Source organism: Procambarus clarkii, chromosome 74 (genome assembly GCF_040958095.1).
Source record: "Procambarus clarkii isolate CNS0578487 chromosome 74, FALCON_Pclarkii_2.0, whole genome shotgun sequence".
NCBI classification, from domain to species: domain Eukaryota; kingdom Metazoa; phylum Arthropoda; class Malacostraca; order Decapoda; family Cambaridae; genus Procambarus; species Procambarus clarkii.
The window spans coordinates 5,298,189-5,313,582 of NC_091223.1; the positions used below are offsets into that span (position 1 = coordinate 5,298,189).

General features: G+C 43.8%; 1 protein-coding gene across 1 annotated transcript in view; it reads left to right on the forward strand.

Annotated features, from left to right (window-relative positions):
- The first annotated feature begins 1,347 nt into the window (after positions 1-1,347).
- Positions 1,348-15,394, forward strand: part of LOC138356765 (calphotin-like) — a 17,183-nt gene continuing 3,136 nt past the window's right edge. Inside the window, exons 1-2 of the mRNA XM_069313087.1 lie at positions 1,348-1,497; positions 1,875-2,023. Of these exons, the coding sequence (XP_069169188.1) occupies positions 1,348-1,497; positions 1,875-2,023 (299 nt within the window). The remainder of the gene's footprint in view (positions 1,498-1,874; positions 2,024-15,394) is intronic.

The following is a 15,394-nucleotide window of genomic DNA, read 5'->3' on the forward strand; positions in this document are numbered from 1 at the left end:
ACTTAAAACACAGTAATAATATACCGCCATGAGGATTTTTAGCCTTTAAGACTAACTACGAATTAATACTTAAATTTAGGTATTTGGAGGATTATTCACGTTATTAAAATATGAATTATATGTTTAATATTTCTGTCATACCTGAGATGTCCCGCGCGAGTATTGAGTTGCAACTATTTTCTTAGGCCTCGTAAGTGAGAAAATCTAACACATTATATATTAAATAAATCAATATATTCAGTTCTGATTCGAATAAAACAGCGCAACTCCCAGTTTTATAACGGTTTGTTATCGCATGAACTGCAGCGTGCGTGTGGGGCCATATTGGTTTGGCTGGCCATGAGAATTTTACGGTTTGGATGGCCAATCCTCATCAACAAAGTGAAAGGGATTTTTTGTTAAAGAATATTAATTTTAAAGTTTGGGGATGCCATAAGTATGATTTCTTTGATCATGGAAGCTCATGATGTTTACATCCTTAAAATATAAGTATAAATTTCTTCTCTGCTGTGAATATAGTTTGTCATCCACACCTTTATTTCAAAGAGTCAATCTGTCAGACATAATTTAAATAAAAGCAATGATATGGAATGCAATTCAATTTTTAAAATGTTCAGATTTGTAATTATTCACAACAAATTTAAAACTCGCAAAAATTAAAATGGAATGCAGGAAAGTTTCTTTATCTTTCGCAAATAAATGAAATAATTTTGATCTTTTGTCAATGACTAGGCACTATTCCCACCCACCACCACCTGAACTTTGCCTTTGATTCCCTACCTGGACAAGGATACTCAAACTATTATTGTCGAACTAAACAACAGTCAGTTAATAATATGCATAAATTTTAAGAAGCAAAACCTTTGTGGAGTTACAAGCATGAGAACTGACAAATATATGAATTCACACTACCCCACCCCCTTCCTCATCACAATTCTGATACAGTTATTTGATACAATATGTAGTTTTATGCGATTACTGAACATCAAAATATAAAAATATGAAGTCTACCGAACACAAAAATCCGGTCTGATTTGTGAAACAAATCTTTACCACTTGGTGGTGAACTTGGGCATAGTTATTTTATCAAATCACCTCATTATGTTGCTCACGTGGCCCCACGAGAATGAGGTGATTTGATGAAATAACTATGCCCAAGTTCACCACCAAGTGCCGTCAGGACGGTGGGCTAAATAGCCAAGGCTACCATCGTCTTTTGTACGTTCACGGATGGTCGAGTGGTTAAGCTACTGTGTTCGCCAGTTGCATAGTGCCCCTGTGCCTCTGACTGCATAGGATGAGTCACTAATGGTGTGTGGAGTTTGATTGCATATATGCTTGGGGACCATGCAAGTTTGTTCGCATCTTCACCACTTGGTACTAGCAACCAAATTTGCAGAAAGAGCAGCCAGTAACCAGCTTCCACCAGATGAACTAGCAGTGCAGACTGAATTAGAGGACGAAAGGTGGCACAGAATCCGTACAGCATGTGCAGAAGTCTGATACTAATACCCCTTTCACACTAGATGAGCTCAATCGGGCTAAGAAAAACTACAAAGATACATCCCCTGGAGACAACCTATAATATAATTAGATACCTCGGCCAAGATGGAGACGCTGCATACTTTAGGTTAATTAATTCAGGCTGGACTTCTCAAACTAGACCTACAGCTCTGAATAGGGCAGACAGTGCCTATCACAAAACCCAAAGATCCAGCTAATGCAAGGCCCATCTCTCTCCAAAGCTTTGCAGCCAAGACAGCTGACAGAATGGCACGCAACAGACTTGAGTGGAACATGCCTAAACTGCACCAGGATATGTATGCCTATAAAAGGTGGCACAGTGAAATGCACTAAAACTGTTAGCCCACTAGAATGACAAACCAGGAATGCTGACATTCCAGGACCTTGAGAAAGCCTTTGAACTTGCTCGCACCCCAGCTATTCTCTGCCGTATCATCGACAAAGAGGTCAAAGGAAACCTGCTCTCCTGGACCAAAAACTGTCTCCAACAGAAAAGCAAGTGTGAAAATTCATGACAGTCTCTGAATACAAGAGACATGAATATGGTACACCGCAAGGAGGCATTCTCAGCACCCTTCTCTAACTGTTTAATGGAAAGAATAATGAGGCTGAAACTCCAACAACACTGCAGGCTGCTAAATTACGCAGACGACTTTATCATAAAAGGAAGGGATGTGGCGCGCCTTGCACCCAAATGCTTAGACTGTATCAGTGAAAATGTAAAGCACATTGGTATAAAATTCAACCCTACCAAGACAAAAGCCATGCCCATAAAAATACTGACACCGAACATCCCACTCTCAGTACAGGGTCAACGAATAGAATGGGTAAACATTTATCAGTATCTAGGAATAATCCTGGACACAAATTTTAATGTCGAGGTCTCCTACTTGAGAGAACACTGTGGCCCGGACGGCAATCCTCAGGTCGCTAACCTCCCTCTCTGGAGGAGCCAATCTGCAAGTCTTTCACACATACTATGTACAGGCAGTCAGGTCAGTGATCGACTATGCCGCACTTGCACTCCATCCAATCACAACAACAGTGGAAAAAGCTTGAAGTAGCCAAAAACAATGCTATGAGAGCTACCCTGTGAGCCCCCTATGTAGACCAGGCATGAAACAGACTGGAAACTAGTTTGCCCACTCTTCAAGAAAGAAAATATCAAACAGCAGCTACAATTATCAGCAAAATAATTTATTCCCCTGATCCAGTTGCAGCTAGACAAGCCTTGGGGGTTGGACTTCGACAAAACAATGGAAACTCTTGGGCTGCCAGAGCGGGAAAATTTGTAAACTACTACAATTAAAAAGCACGATTCTTGATAGAGGAGGTGATCACCTACACCCAAACTACACTTTTTCCCCCACCGTGGAAGGAGCCTTACCTTGAGGTTATATCTTGAGATGATTTCGAGGATTAGCGTCCCTGCAGCCCGGTCCTCGACCAGGCATCCTTTTTGTTACACCCCCCACCCCCAGGAAGCAGCCCAGAGCAGGTGTAACTCCCAGGTACCAATTTACTGCTATGTAACAGGGGCATCAGGGTGAAAGAAACTGCCCATTTGTTTCCTGAGGTTCCGGGGATCGAACCCGGAACCTCAAGAATACGATTCCGAAGCGCTGCCCACTCAGCTCTCCAGCCCGTCCTCCAAACAAAGATCTAAAAGTGATTCCATGCACCCGCCAAACCCCCTGTTTATGAATGAAAAACGGTTTACACACGACTCACAACTGCTGACGTTCGAACATATCTGGATCAAGTGCTTCACTGACGAATTTTGTTCGGATCACAACGCTGTAAATGCTTCACCCACGTACTACAAATACAAATTATCGCCAACAGAACCTAAACACCTGACCTAACCTATCCTATGCCTATATACACACAATATGCCAATATATTATAATATTAATTTATACTTGAGAAAATTCCCGTTTTGAATGAACAGCATGTTAAAATTTATGAATGCATCTGTGGGGTTGACCGCTGGATGTAATGGACTTGAGTCAAGGACGGGTTGCAGCTCTCAGGCTCCATGTAGCCTATTTTCAAAATAGTAGTAGAACCTATAATATGTCTTACTGGAAAAGTCTTCCAATGAAAAAGCTTCCTATGATCCAACAATCCTAAGGCGCATCATAGAAAATCAAATGAGCAGGATAGCAGTAGCCACTCACGTCTTCACAGACAGATCGGTTGACACAGAATATGAGAGTGATGGTGCTGTTCTTTGCACAGACAGCGAACAGGCCTATTGGAGACTGGAAGGACCAGTATCTTCAACCCAAACTGAGATGTTTACCATAAAAAAGGCATTCCCATGTGTGATTGCACAAAACTCTCAATGTGCAATCATATATACAGACTCCAAAGCTGCACTTCAAGTATTAGGAAAAAAGCGTTAGAAAGAGAACGTGGAAATAATTACCACCATTTAGTAACTTGGAGCAGTAGCTAAAGGAAAAAAGACTAACATAACCTTAAACCTAATCTCATCCCATGTTGGAATCCCATTAAATGAGAAAGGTGATGAAATTGCTAAATTGCCAACTAGTTATCCAGTGAGTAATAAAACAATCCAGCCCTGCCTCGAATACATAAAAAAACAAAAAATCTCACTCAACAAAACCCATCTACAACCGAGTAGCAGAAGGTTCGTCCTCTGCAATATGGTATCTTCAGGCCACCAAGTTAAAAAGGTTAAATACCCCAAAAGGAATCCACAGGAAAAAAGCAGTTTGGTTATATAGACAACGTCCAGGTTACAGATGCAACTGGGAGATTGGCTAACCCAGACAGAGGGAATGCATCTTTTGCCAAACAATCACAGAAAAACCACTACTTCACTATCTCCAGGAATGTGAAGCAACCAACGAGCTTTTAAGAGCCCCTGAATCTTGCAGTAACCACTCTGAAGCCATCAACACTGCCACTATTCTGGTCAAAAGGTGTCCGGCAGCTGGGCACCCTCAAATACTGTCAAGTAGTATCCTCCCCCGCGATAGCAGCCTGACTATTAAATGCGAACTCAGCACATGGTATAATTTTACTAAAAAATCTACCATTTATGGGCTATTCATGCACTGTGCCATCTCTTGGGTGGCATAATATTCATCAATTAATCCATTTGGCCCCCCCCCCAAACACACACACACACACACACACACACAGCCAGAAGCAACAGGGAAAAGTTCAGGCAACGAAATGAAGGAAATGTTCGCCCAGTTTCTGGAGGACATCAAGAGTGAGATGCAGGAAATGAAGAATGAAATAAGCAACTTAAAAAGAGAGCTGACAGCAGCAAAGGAGGAGATTAGAGCCCTCAAAGAGAACAGTATCGATGCTGAGACTCAGATAACCACCCAGGGAGGTGGTGGTAATAGTACTTTGGAAGAGAATGCCACATTAAAAGCAACACTTGCAGAAATGCTAAAAAAAAAAACTGCAGTGATGGAGGTAGCCATGAAAGCAGCCACCTCACAGGAAGCAGCACGCTCCACTACCCAGCTGCTGGAAAGGAAAAGAGCAGTGGTAGCTGTAGGTATTAAAGAGCAGGAAGGCTCTAATAGGAAAGAGTGGAATGATAAGGACAAAGCGGCAGTGAATGAAATACTGAAGGCACTAGACATGGAAGGGGCTGAGCATAGCATTGAGAAGGTTTTCAGGTTAGGCTGGTACAAAAAAGACCGAGACCGTGTGTTAAAGATAGCGTTTTCAAACGAGAACACAAAGGACACGATTCTAACAAAGAAAAGTCACCTGCAACATGTGGGAGAATTCAAAAAAGTATTCCTCCAGAGGGACATGACGAGGGACGAGAGGGCCATGGCGGAAGAAGCAAGGAAGAAGCGCAGGGCGAGAGGGAAAAACCAGGAAACCACAGCTCCCAACACATCACCCCCAGAGGCGAGGGGGAAACCCACAACCAGCTACCCAGTAACACGAGCGGGGAGGGCAACCCCACCACCCTCCTCTGCATAGAAAAACCCCCTTTCCTTCCTGTTCTCCCACCCCATTCACCCCATACCCTCCCTGTCCTTCCCCCTTCACTTGACCCCCCACCCCTCATCCCAGTATCCTCTGCAACCCTGGCATCCACCTCACAAATCCTCACACCCATGGCACAGCTTCCTCCACCAACAGAGCATTCACTAAGGAGGAGATTTGAGAAGAGACAGAAGAAAGTGAGCCTCAAGGCAATGTACACTAACATAGATGGTATTACAAATAAGGTAAATGAACTTGGAGAATGGGTACTAGAGGAAAACCCAGACATAATAGCTCTCACAGAAACAAAGTTGACGAAAACAATAATAAATGCAGTGTTCCCACAGGACTATTATGTTATGAGGAAAGAGAGAGAGAAGGAAGAGGTGGTGGTGGTTGTGTAGCTCTGCTGGTAAGAAAAGGCTAGGATTTTGAGGAGTTGGTAGTTCAGGGATGTGAAGGTTTCAGTGACTACATAATAGGAACAATAACAACTGGAGAGCAAAAAATTATAGTCGTCATATATAATCCACCACCAAATGACAGAAGACCCAGACAGGAATATGATAGAAACAATATGGCCACCATTAACATAATAGAGAGAGCAGCTTCTGTTGCTAGCAGGAATGGATCTGGACTACTAATCATGAGAGACTTCAACCATGGGAACATAGATTGGGAGAACAGAGACCCGCATGGAGGACCAGAAACATGGAGAGCTAAGCTGCTGGACGTGGCAACAAGAAACTTTCTAAGCCAGCACATCAAGGATCCAACAAGAATGAGAGGAGAGGATGAACCAGCAATGCTTGATCTGATATTTACCCTAAATGAGTGGGATATAAGGGAAGTCAAGATGGAAGCACCCTTGGGAATGAGTGATCACAGTGTATTGAACTTTGAGTACCTGGTAGAGCTCGGAATTACCCCCCCCCCCCCCCGAAAAAGAACTAGGAAACAAAAGGCTGGCATACCAAAAGGGAAATTATGAGATGAGAAGCTTCCTAAGGGAAATACCTTGAGACACAGTCCTCAGAGCTAAGTCTGTACAAGATATGATGGACTATGTCACCCAAAAGTGTCAGGAGGCAGTAAGCATGTAACGGGGGTGGAGGAAATAGCCCTCTTTTGTCCATTATTCCAACCCCCAGTTAACTAACGAGGCCGGGGGAAACAGCTCTCTCTAGTCCGTTATCCCGTCCCCAGTTAGCTAACTATTCTAGAGCACTCCCAGAGTTCTTAAGGCAACCTCTCTCGTTCAACACCTTGTAACCTAGGTATTTGACTACCTAGGTGCTAAGACTACAAGGCGCCGTAACTTGATCAGTTACCCGAAACTCTAGAGAGAACTCTAGAATACATTTCACTGCCACAAACGTATAAGAAACACGAACGGAAAGAGGAGACTAGTGAAGTAATTAGTGAGGGTTTGGGGTGAGAGGTAGAGAGGTGGGAGGAGCGAGGAGGGTCATTAGCTGAAAGTGAGAGTTTAGAGAGGGGTGGAGGGAGAGGTGTAGATAGGTAGAAGTAGAAGAGTAGATAGTAGAAGAGTAGATAGTAGAATTAGAAGAGTAGATAGTAGAAGTAGAAGAGTAGATAGAAGTAGAAGAGTTGCTGCCACCATCCATTCTAGACCATTACATATAAAACAAGGAATGGAACTTGTCTGAATCAAAATATTCTCAAAAGATGTTATTACCATGTATCAACTCCAAACATGTACTCATTAATATCATGAAACCAGTAACCACAGAGGCTTTCTCACCTCAACTCAAAGCTCTAGGGAACAAAGTTAAACAATTTAAATAATAAAGTCATAATTATATTTCACATGAAGTATCATAATTTAAGCAATGTTCAAGATATATATATGTAAAGTGAGTCATCCTCCAAGAATCTGAGAACACTACAACTGACTGCCCCTGATCATCACACAACACTTGTAAAACACGACCAAGTCACCTTAATGTTCAACTCACCAAGTGTCTGCCTATAGCTGGATAGAGGGGGGGGGGGGGTCAATAGTTGACAGACTGTCCCGCCCTGCCGGCCGACAGCCTCCCTGCTAGGCCGTCTTCTCTCCTCTGCTGGCTGCTGTTCTTCCCTTAATGCTCTCGAATCGATCTCTCTCTGAGTATATATTTAGGAACCTAGTAACTAACTTCGCCCACAAGTAGATAGCCTCAGGCACTCTACCAAGCCACTCCTTAAACGTCGGCATGTTTGAAGGCTACCAGGCTCCAATTATAAGATTAGCAGAAGCAAGGTGAAATTCGTATGATCTGACCACAGGTCACTTGAGGTCATTAACTCTTAGAGGTGTGAGATCTCAGGTCGACCAAACTGGCGCCTTCTTAAATCCCTGTCTGTGACTCGTGTATCTCTATGTATTTTAAATACAACTAAACCAAACACCTTTTACAGTGTTACAAGCAGATACATCCCGGCCCAAAAGGAAAAATCCGAGAAACAAAAGAAGAATCCATGGTATAATAGGGCAGGTATGGAAGCAAAGAAACTGAACAAAAGGGCATGGAGGAACTTCCGGAATAACAGAACACCAGAAAGCAGAGAGAGATACCAGAGAACCAGGAATGAGTATGTCAGGGTGAGAAGAGAAGCAGAGAAAAGTTATGAAAATGATATAGCAAACAAAGCCAAGACCGAACCAAAGCTACTCCACAGTCACATCAGAAGGAAAACAACAGTGAAAGAACAGGTAGTGAAACTTAGAACAGGCGAGGACAGGTATACAGAGAATGACAAAGAGGTGTGTGTGATGAACTCAACAAGAGGTTCCAAGAGGTCTTCACAACAGAACAAGGTGAGGTCACTGTGCTAGGAGAAAGGGACGTAAACCAGGCGGCCTTGGAAGAGTTTGAAATTACGAGAGAGGTGATCAAAAGACACTTGCTGGATCTGGATGTTATAAAGGCTGTTGGTCCAGACGGGATCTCGCCATGGGTACTGAAAGAGTGTGCAGAGGCACTTTGCTTGCCACTCTCCATAGTGTATAGTAGGTCACGGGAGACCTACCAGAAATATGGAAGACGCCGAATGTGGTCCCAATATACAAAAAGGGCGACAGGCAAAAGGCACTGAACTACAGGCCAGTATCCTTGACTTGTATACCATGCAAGGTGATGGAGAAGATCGTGAGAAATAATCTGGTAGCACATCTGGAGAGAAGGGCCTTCGTGACAAATCAACAACATGGGTTCAGGGAGGGAAAATCTTGCCTGACTGGCTTAATAGAATTCTATGACCAGGTGACACAGATTAAGTAAGAAAGAGAGGGCTGGGCGGAATGCATTTTCTTGGATTGTCGGAAAGCCTTTGACACAGTACCGCATAAGAGGCTGGTACATAAGCTGGAGAGACAGGCAGGTGTAGCTGGTAAGGTGCTCCAGTGGATAAGGGAGTACCTAAGCAATAGGAAGCAGAGAGTTACGGTGAGGGGTGAGACCTCCAATGGGCGTGAAGTCACGAGTGGAGTCCCACAGGGCTCTGTACTCGGTCCTATCTTGTTTCTGATATATGTAAATGATCTCCCGGAGGGTATAGATTCATTTCTCTCAATGTTTGCGGACGATGCCAAAATTATGAGAAGGATTAAGACAAAAGAGGACTGTTTGAGGCTTCAAGAAGACCTAGACAAACTGAAGGAATGGTCGAACAAGTGGTTGTTAGAGTTCAACCCAACCAAATGTAATGTAATGAAGATAGGTGTAGGGAGCAGGAGGCCAAATACAAGGTATCATCTGGGAGAGGAAATCCTTCAGGAGTCGGAGAAAGAGACTTTGGGGTTGATATCACGCCAGACCTGTCTCCTGCAGCACATAAAGAGGATAACATCAGCGGCATATGCCAGGCTGGCCAACATACGAACGGCATTCAGAAATTAGTGTAAAGAATCATTCAGAACTTTGTATACCACATATGTCAGGCCAATTCTGGAGTATTCAGTCAGAGCATGGTGTCAATATCTAGTCAAGGATAAGAATAAACTTGAAAAGGTTCAAAGATTTGCCACCAGACTATTACCCGAGCTGAGAGGTATGAGCTACGAGGAGAGACTGCGGGAATTGAACCTCACTTCGCTGGAAGACAGAAGAGTTAGGGGGGACATGATCACTACATTCAAGATTCTCAAGTACACACACATCCTTTCTGGGTATATACAACCCTGGTGGCACAATAAATTTAAACGAACTGGAATTCTATCTCAATTACGGCAACTGATCAATGTTACAGGTGATCTCAATGCAAACCACCCCACATGGAGTAGAGGTACCCAAAATACTGCAGGCACCGATTTATATAACTACTTAGACACTACACCATATAATATTCTTTCGCCGCCCTACCTTGCAACCTACTTTAACTACAGAACCAATTATGAAGCCTCATTGGACATCTGCTTTGGCTCTGCGCACTTTCAACATGAACTACAGTTTCATACTGGACCAGATATTGGCAGTGACCACAAACCCCTCATTATAAAATTTACTAACTTTCAGCCACCAACCCACCCCCTAACGCTCCCCAAGTGGAACATCAAGAAACTAGATAAGAAAAAATGGGCTGATACTGTCTGTCTCCCAAATACAGACGCTGTAGACCCAAACACGCGACTGTCCACAATCACCTCGGCCATAAATTCTGCAGCCACCCAAATGCTCAAGAAAACTTCAGGACATAGGTCCAACAAACCACTTAAACCGTGGTGGAACGCGGAATGTGCACAAACAGTCGCTTTACGCCGACGAGCCATACAAAAACAAAGACGTCAACCCTCCCTACAGAACTGGGTTAATCTATGGCGGGGTACAGCAGAAGCCAAAAAAACCATACTGTCAGCAAAGCGAGCATCGTGGGCAAAATTTTGTGATAGCCTCACACCCACTACGCCTCATTCAAAAGTCTGGGCTACATTTAACAGCATTAAAGGTCGCCAAACATTCCCTTCGTTTCCCCTGATGATCAACGGTTCACTCTGTCAAACACCTCAGGAGCGTGGAAATGTTCTTGCTGAATGTCTTAAAGTTACCCCCTCAACACCCTTCATGCCCAAGAACTCCCCCTCAGACAAGAAATTGACCGTGCCATTCTGCTACCCATGCCCGGCGTCGACAACTTGTACACCTTAAGCGAGCTACAATTAGCCTTAACCCGCCTACCTCTTGGGAAGGCACCTGGAGAGGATGGAATTCCATATGAACTCATTAAATATCTTCCATCAACTGCACATAGTACTCTCCTAAACTATTACAACCTATGCTGGACTCGCGGAAATATTCCCTCACAATGGCAGACCAGTTTATTCTTCCGTTCCTTAAACCAGGAAAAGACCCATCCCAACCTGCGTCATACAGACCTATCTCCCTACTTTCATGCCTCGGTAAAGTCATGGAAAGACTAGTACATACTCGCCTCCAATGGAACCTAGAGTATAATAATATTATACCGTCACTCCAAGCTGGATTTCGACCACAATGCTCCACACACTATCAAATACTCTGCCTTGAACATGAAATCCGCACCTCCCTCAGAAGCAGCAAATTTTGTATTATTCTCTACTTAGACCTCAAAGGAGCATTTGATAGCATTCCTCATCTTTGCCTCCTCGCAAAGCTTGCGCATTTAGTCATACAGGGAAGATTACTTCTATGGTTAAAATCCTGTCTTACGAACAGGACCTCTAAAGTCTATATACAAGGCGAGTTTTCCGATGGCATCCCAATACAAACTGGTGTCCCACAAGGCTCCATACTAAGCCCAACCCTTTTTGCTGCATTCTTAGCAGATTTGCCTAACACCCATCCTGTTCACCTCTCTGTGTACGCCGACGACTTAACATTGTATTATTCAGACAATGCCTTACCTAATACAGTCAACAATGCAAACAGCACTTGACCACCTCAGATTGGACACAACAATGGGGCCTTCAAGTTAGTACTACCAAAACCTATTATCAAATTTTCACTAAAGAGAGACTTGCTCATCTACCCACCCTCAATACACAACACTCCCATCCAACACGTACAAGAACATAAATACCTTGGCATCCACTTGCACTCGCCCTCACTTACCTGGAAAGCACACATTCAACACCTTAAACAGACGACACAACCCCAACTCGCCATACTGAAAGCCCTCACTGGCACCACCTGGGCAGCACACCATAAAATCTTGCTCCGTTTCTATGCAACCTACATTCGCAGCCAACTAGACTATTGTTGCCAAGCATATGCGTCGGCTGCGCCTACTAACCCACAGAGCCGAGAGGTCATCCAAAACAATGCCATGCGACTTATATGTGGCGCAATGCATTCCACTCCTATCCTCGGACTTTACGGGGAAACAGGCCTCAGAAGCCTAGCCACCAGACGAGACAATGTTTGCCAACTATCTGTCACTCTGTACCACTGCTCACCAGACACACCCATACAGATAAAAAAATTAACCCAACAGTTAACCCACATATCCCCCGCTTCCCAACCAATCACTCGCAACCTTTCTTCTCTCGGGCTACAAATAACCTCACTATAGACCTCTCTCTCTACTCCACAACTCGGAAACCCAACTTACTGTTCCCCTTATTCCACCTTGGCTTTATACAACTAATGCAGCAATACACCTTGAAGACAACATTCCAAAGTCTGCACCAAACTCAGCCATAGCCTCAGTCTTTCTCTCAACAATGAAAAATTGCTACCCAAATACCACAGCGATATATACAGATGGATCTCGCATCATGAACAACATGCCCCTCGGTCACTAGCTGTATGGATACCGGAATACCATCTCAAGCAGGGATGGCGGTTACCAAATCAACTATCTGTCTTCACAGCTGAATTATATGCCTTTTATCAAGCTCTCCAAATAATCACAACACTACCAATCGGGACATATACAATCTGCAGCGACTCCAAGAGTGCGATTCAAGCAATTACGTACTCTTCAACAACGTGCAAGGAGTTTGTTTACCCATGTCTTCAACTTCTTCATGAACATCTATTGAACGGTTATGTTACATCTATCCAATGGGTCCCAGTGCATTGTGGTATTCTCCATAATGAACTAGCAGATCAACAAGCCAAAGCAATGCACAACACACCTCACATTACCCGTCATCCAATTCCCCATGTTGCACGTAAAGGAGCCTTCAAAAATACCATCACCCAAGATTTTGCGACGAAATGGAAAACGTCATGCTCACCTTTGTACTATGGGTCCATTAAAAAGAAGTGGGAAACTTATCTTGTGATTCTTGTGGTTATCTTGTGATGATTTCGGGGCTCTAGTGTCCCCGCGGCCCGCTCCTCGACCAGGCCTCCACCCCCAGGAAGCAGCCCGTGACAGCTGACTAACACCCAGGTACCTATTTTACTGCTAGGTAACAGGGGCATAGGTTGAAAGAAACTCTGCCCAATGTTTCTCGCCGGCGCCTGGGATCGAACCCAGGACCACAAGTCCAGCATGCTGTCCGCTCGGCCGACCGACTCCCTCACATAATTGGAACTTGGAAACATGTCAGATATAAAAGCAGAGAAATTGATATAGCAATGACCAGATTAAGGCTGGGACACACTAAACTGGCCGCACACAGCTCTAAGTACAGAACAGCAACCCGTTCTCACACAAGACAGCACATATATGACTTAATGCTTAAAGTCAATATGTTGAATGAGATTTAGTACATATGTGATATATTCCAAGTTACCTTTTTTATCAAGGCCCAAACTCTTCCTCACGTACCAATTTACGTCTCACAGTACCCGTCCTTCAACGTAGATAGCAGAATAGTCGTGATTGGTTCAATTATAAGGAAAATTGTAGTTTTCATGTCCCACATGGGTTGTGAAATTTACCTTCTATTGTCCATGCTCTTATAATATTACAGATCAGCTATATCCTATTGACGACTCGTACTTTTGTTTTGAGAAATATTAGTTGTTCTTAGTAAATTATAATAAGCACTATAAATTATTACATAGAATAACAGTGCTTCACCAATCAATATTTTATACCATAGTTTGTGCTTTAAAAATCTTTAAAGAATGTTTTGTAGGAACGTTAACAGAAAACGATGTTACGTTATAATGTTTATGGGGTAAACTACTGCAAACAGATGGTATGGTGTCTACTATACCAAATATTGGATAGGTATAGGGTCCAATACCACCTGTTAGGTGGGTAAGGGGTCCAATACCACCTGCAGGATGGGTATGGGGGTCACATCCACCCACAGGATGGGTATGGCGATCACTTCCACCCACAGGAAGGGTATGGGGTCCAATACCATCCACTGGATGTGCATGGCGTCCACTACCACCCACAGGATAGGTATGGGGCTCACAACCACCCACAGGATGGGTATGGGGTTTAATACCGACCACAGGATGAGTATGGCGTCCACTATCACCCACAGGATGGGTATGGGGCTCCAACCACCCACAGAAAAAGTATGGTGTCCAATAACAATGTGCTTTAATATACTTACTTATCTCTCTCATCTCATTTTTCTCTTGTAATGTATCTTTATCATTTATCAATTCTGATTGAAATTACCTACTTAAAATTATCTGCTAGATAAAGGACCTGCCCGAAATGCTGCGCGTACTAGTGGCTTTAAAAGAATGTAAATACTGTACTATCCAATGTATTCTCACAAACCCAATGTACCTTCTTGTATATATAAAAATAAATAAATAAATAAATAACACCCACTGGATGTGTATGGCGTCCATTGCCGCCCACAGGATGAATATAGGGTCCAGTATCGCCCACAGGGTCGGTAGGGGGTCCACTACCGCCCACAGGGTTGGTAGGGGGTCAACTGCCGCCCACAGGGTCGGTAGGGGATTCACTACCGCCCACAGGGTCGGTATGGGGTCCACTGCCACCCACAGGGTCGGTATAGGGTTCACGACCGCCCACAAGGTCGGTAGGGCATCAACTACCGTCCAAGGGTCGGTAGGGGTCCACTACCACCCACAGGGTTGGTAGGGGTCCACTGCCGCCCACAGGGTTGGTAGGGGGGTCCACTGCCGCCCACAGGGTCGGTAGGGGGTACACTACCGCCCACAGGGTCGGTAGGGCGTCCACTGCCGCCCACAGGGTTGGAATGGTAGGAGGTCCACTGCCGCCCACAGGGTCGGCAGGGGGTCCACTACCGCCCACAGGGTCGGAAGGGGGTCCACTATCGCCCGCAGGGTCGCTATGAAGTCAACTACCGCACATAGTGTTTGCATAGTGTCCACTACCGCCCATAGTGTTTGTATAGTGTCCACTACCGCTCATAGTGTTTGTATAGTGTCCACTACCGCTCATAGTGTTATTATGGGGTCCACTACCCCTCATAGTGTTGGTATGGGGGTCCATTACTACCCACAGGGTGTGTCTGGGGTCTATTTTTTTCTGTATAGCAGAGGTGGCAATACTGCTTTTCCAAACCCATTTGTTGTCCAATGTAAAATATTTGTTGCTCGACTTGCAACAATTTATATATATATATATATATATATATATATATATATATATATATATATATATAATATATATATATATATATATATATGTCGTACCTAGTAGCCAGAACTCACTTCTCGGCCTACTATTCAAGGCCCGATTTGCCTAATAAGCCAAGTTTTCCTGAATTAATATATTTTCTCTAATTTTTTTCTTATGAAATGATAAAGCTACCCATTTCATTATGTATGAGGTCAATTTTTTTTATTAGAGTTAAAATTAACGTAGATATATGACCGAACCTAACCAACCCTACCTAACCTATCTTTATAGGTTAGGTTAGGTAGCGGAAAAAGTTAGGTGAGGTTGCCGAAAAACAATTCATGAAAACTTGGCTTATTAGGCA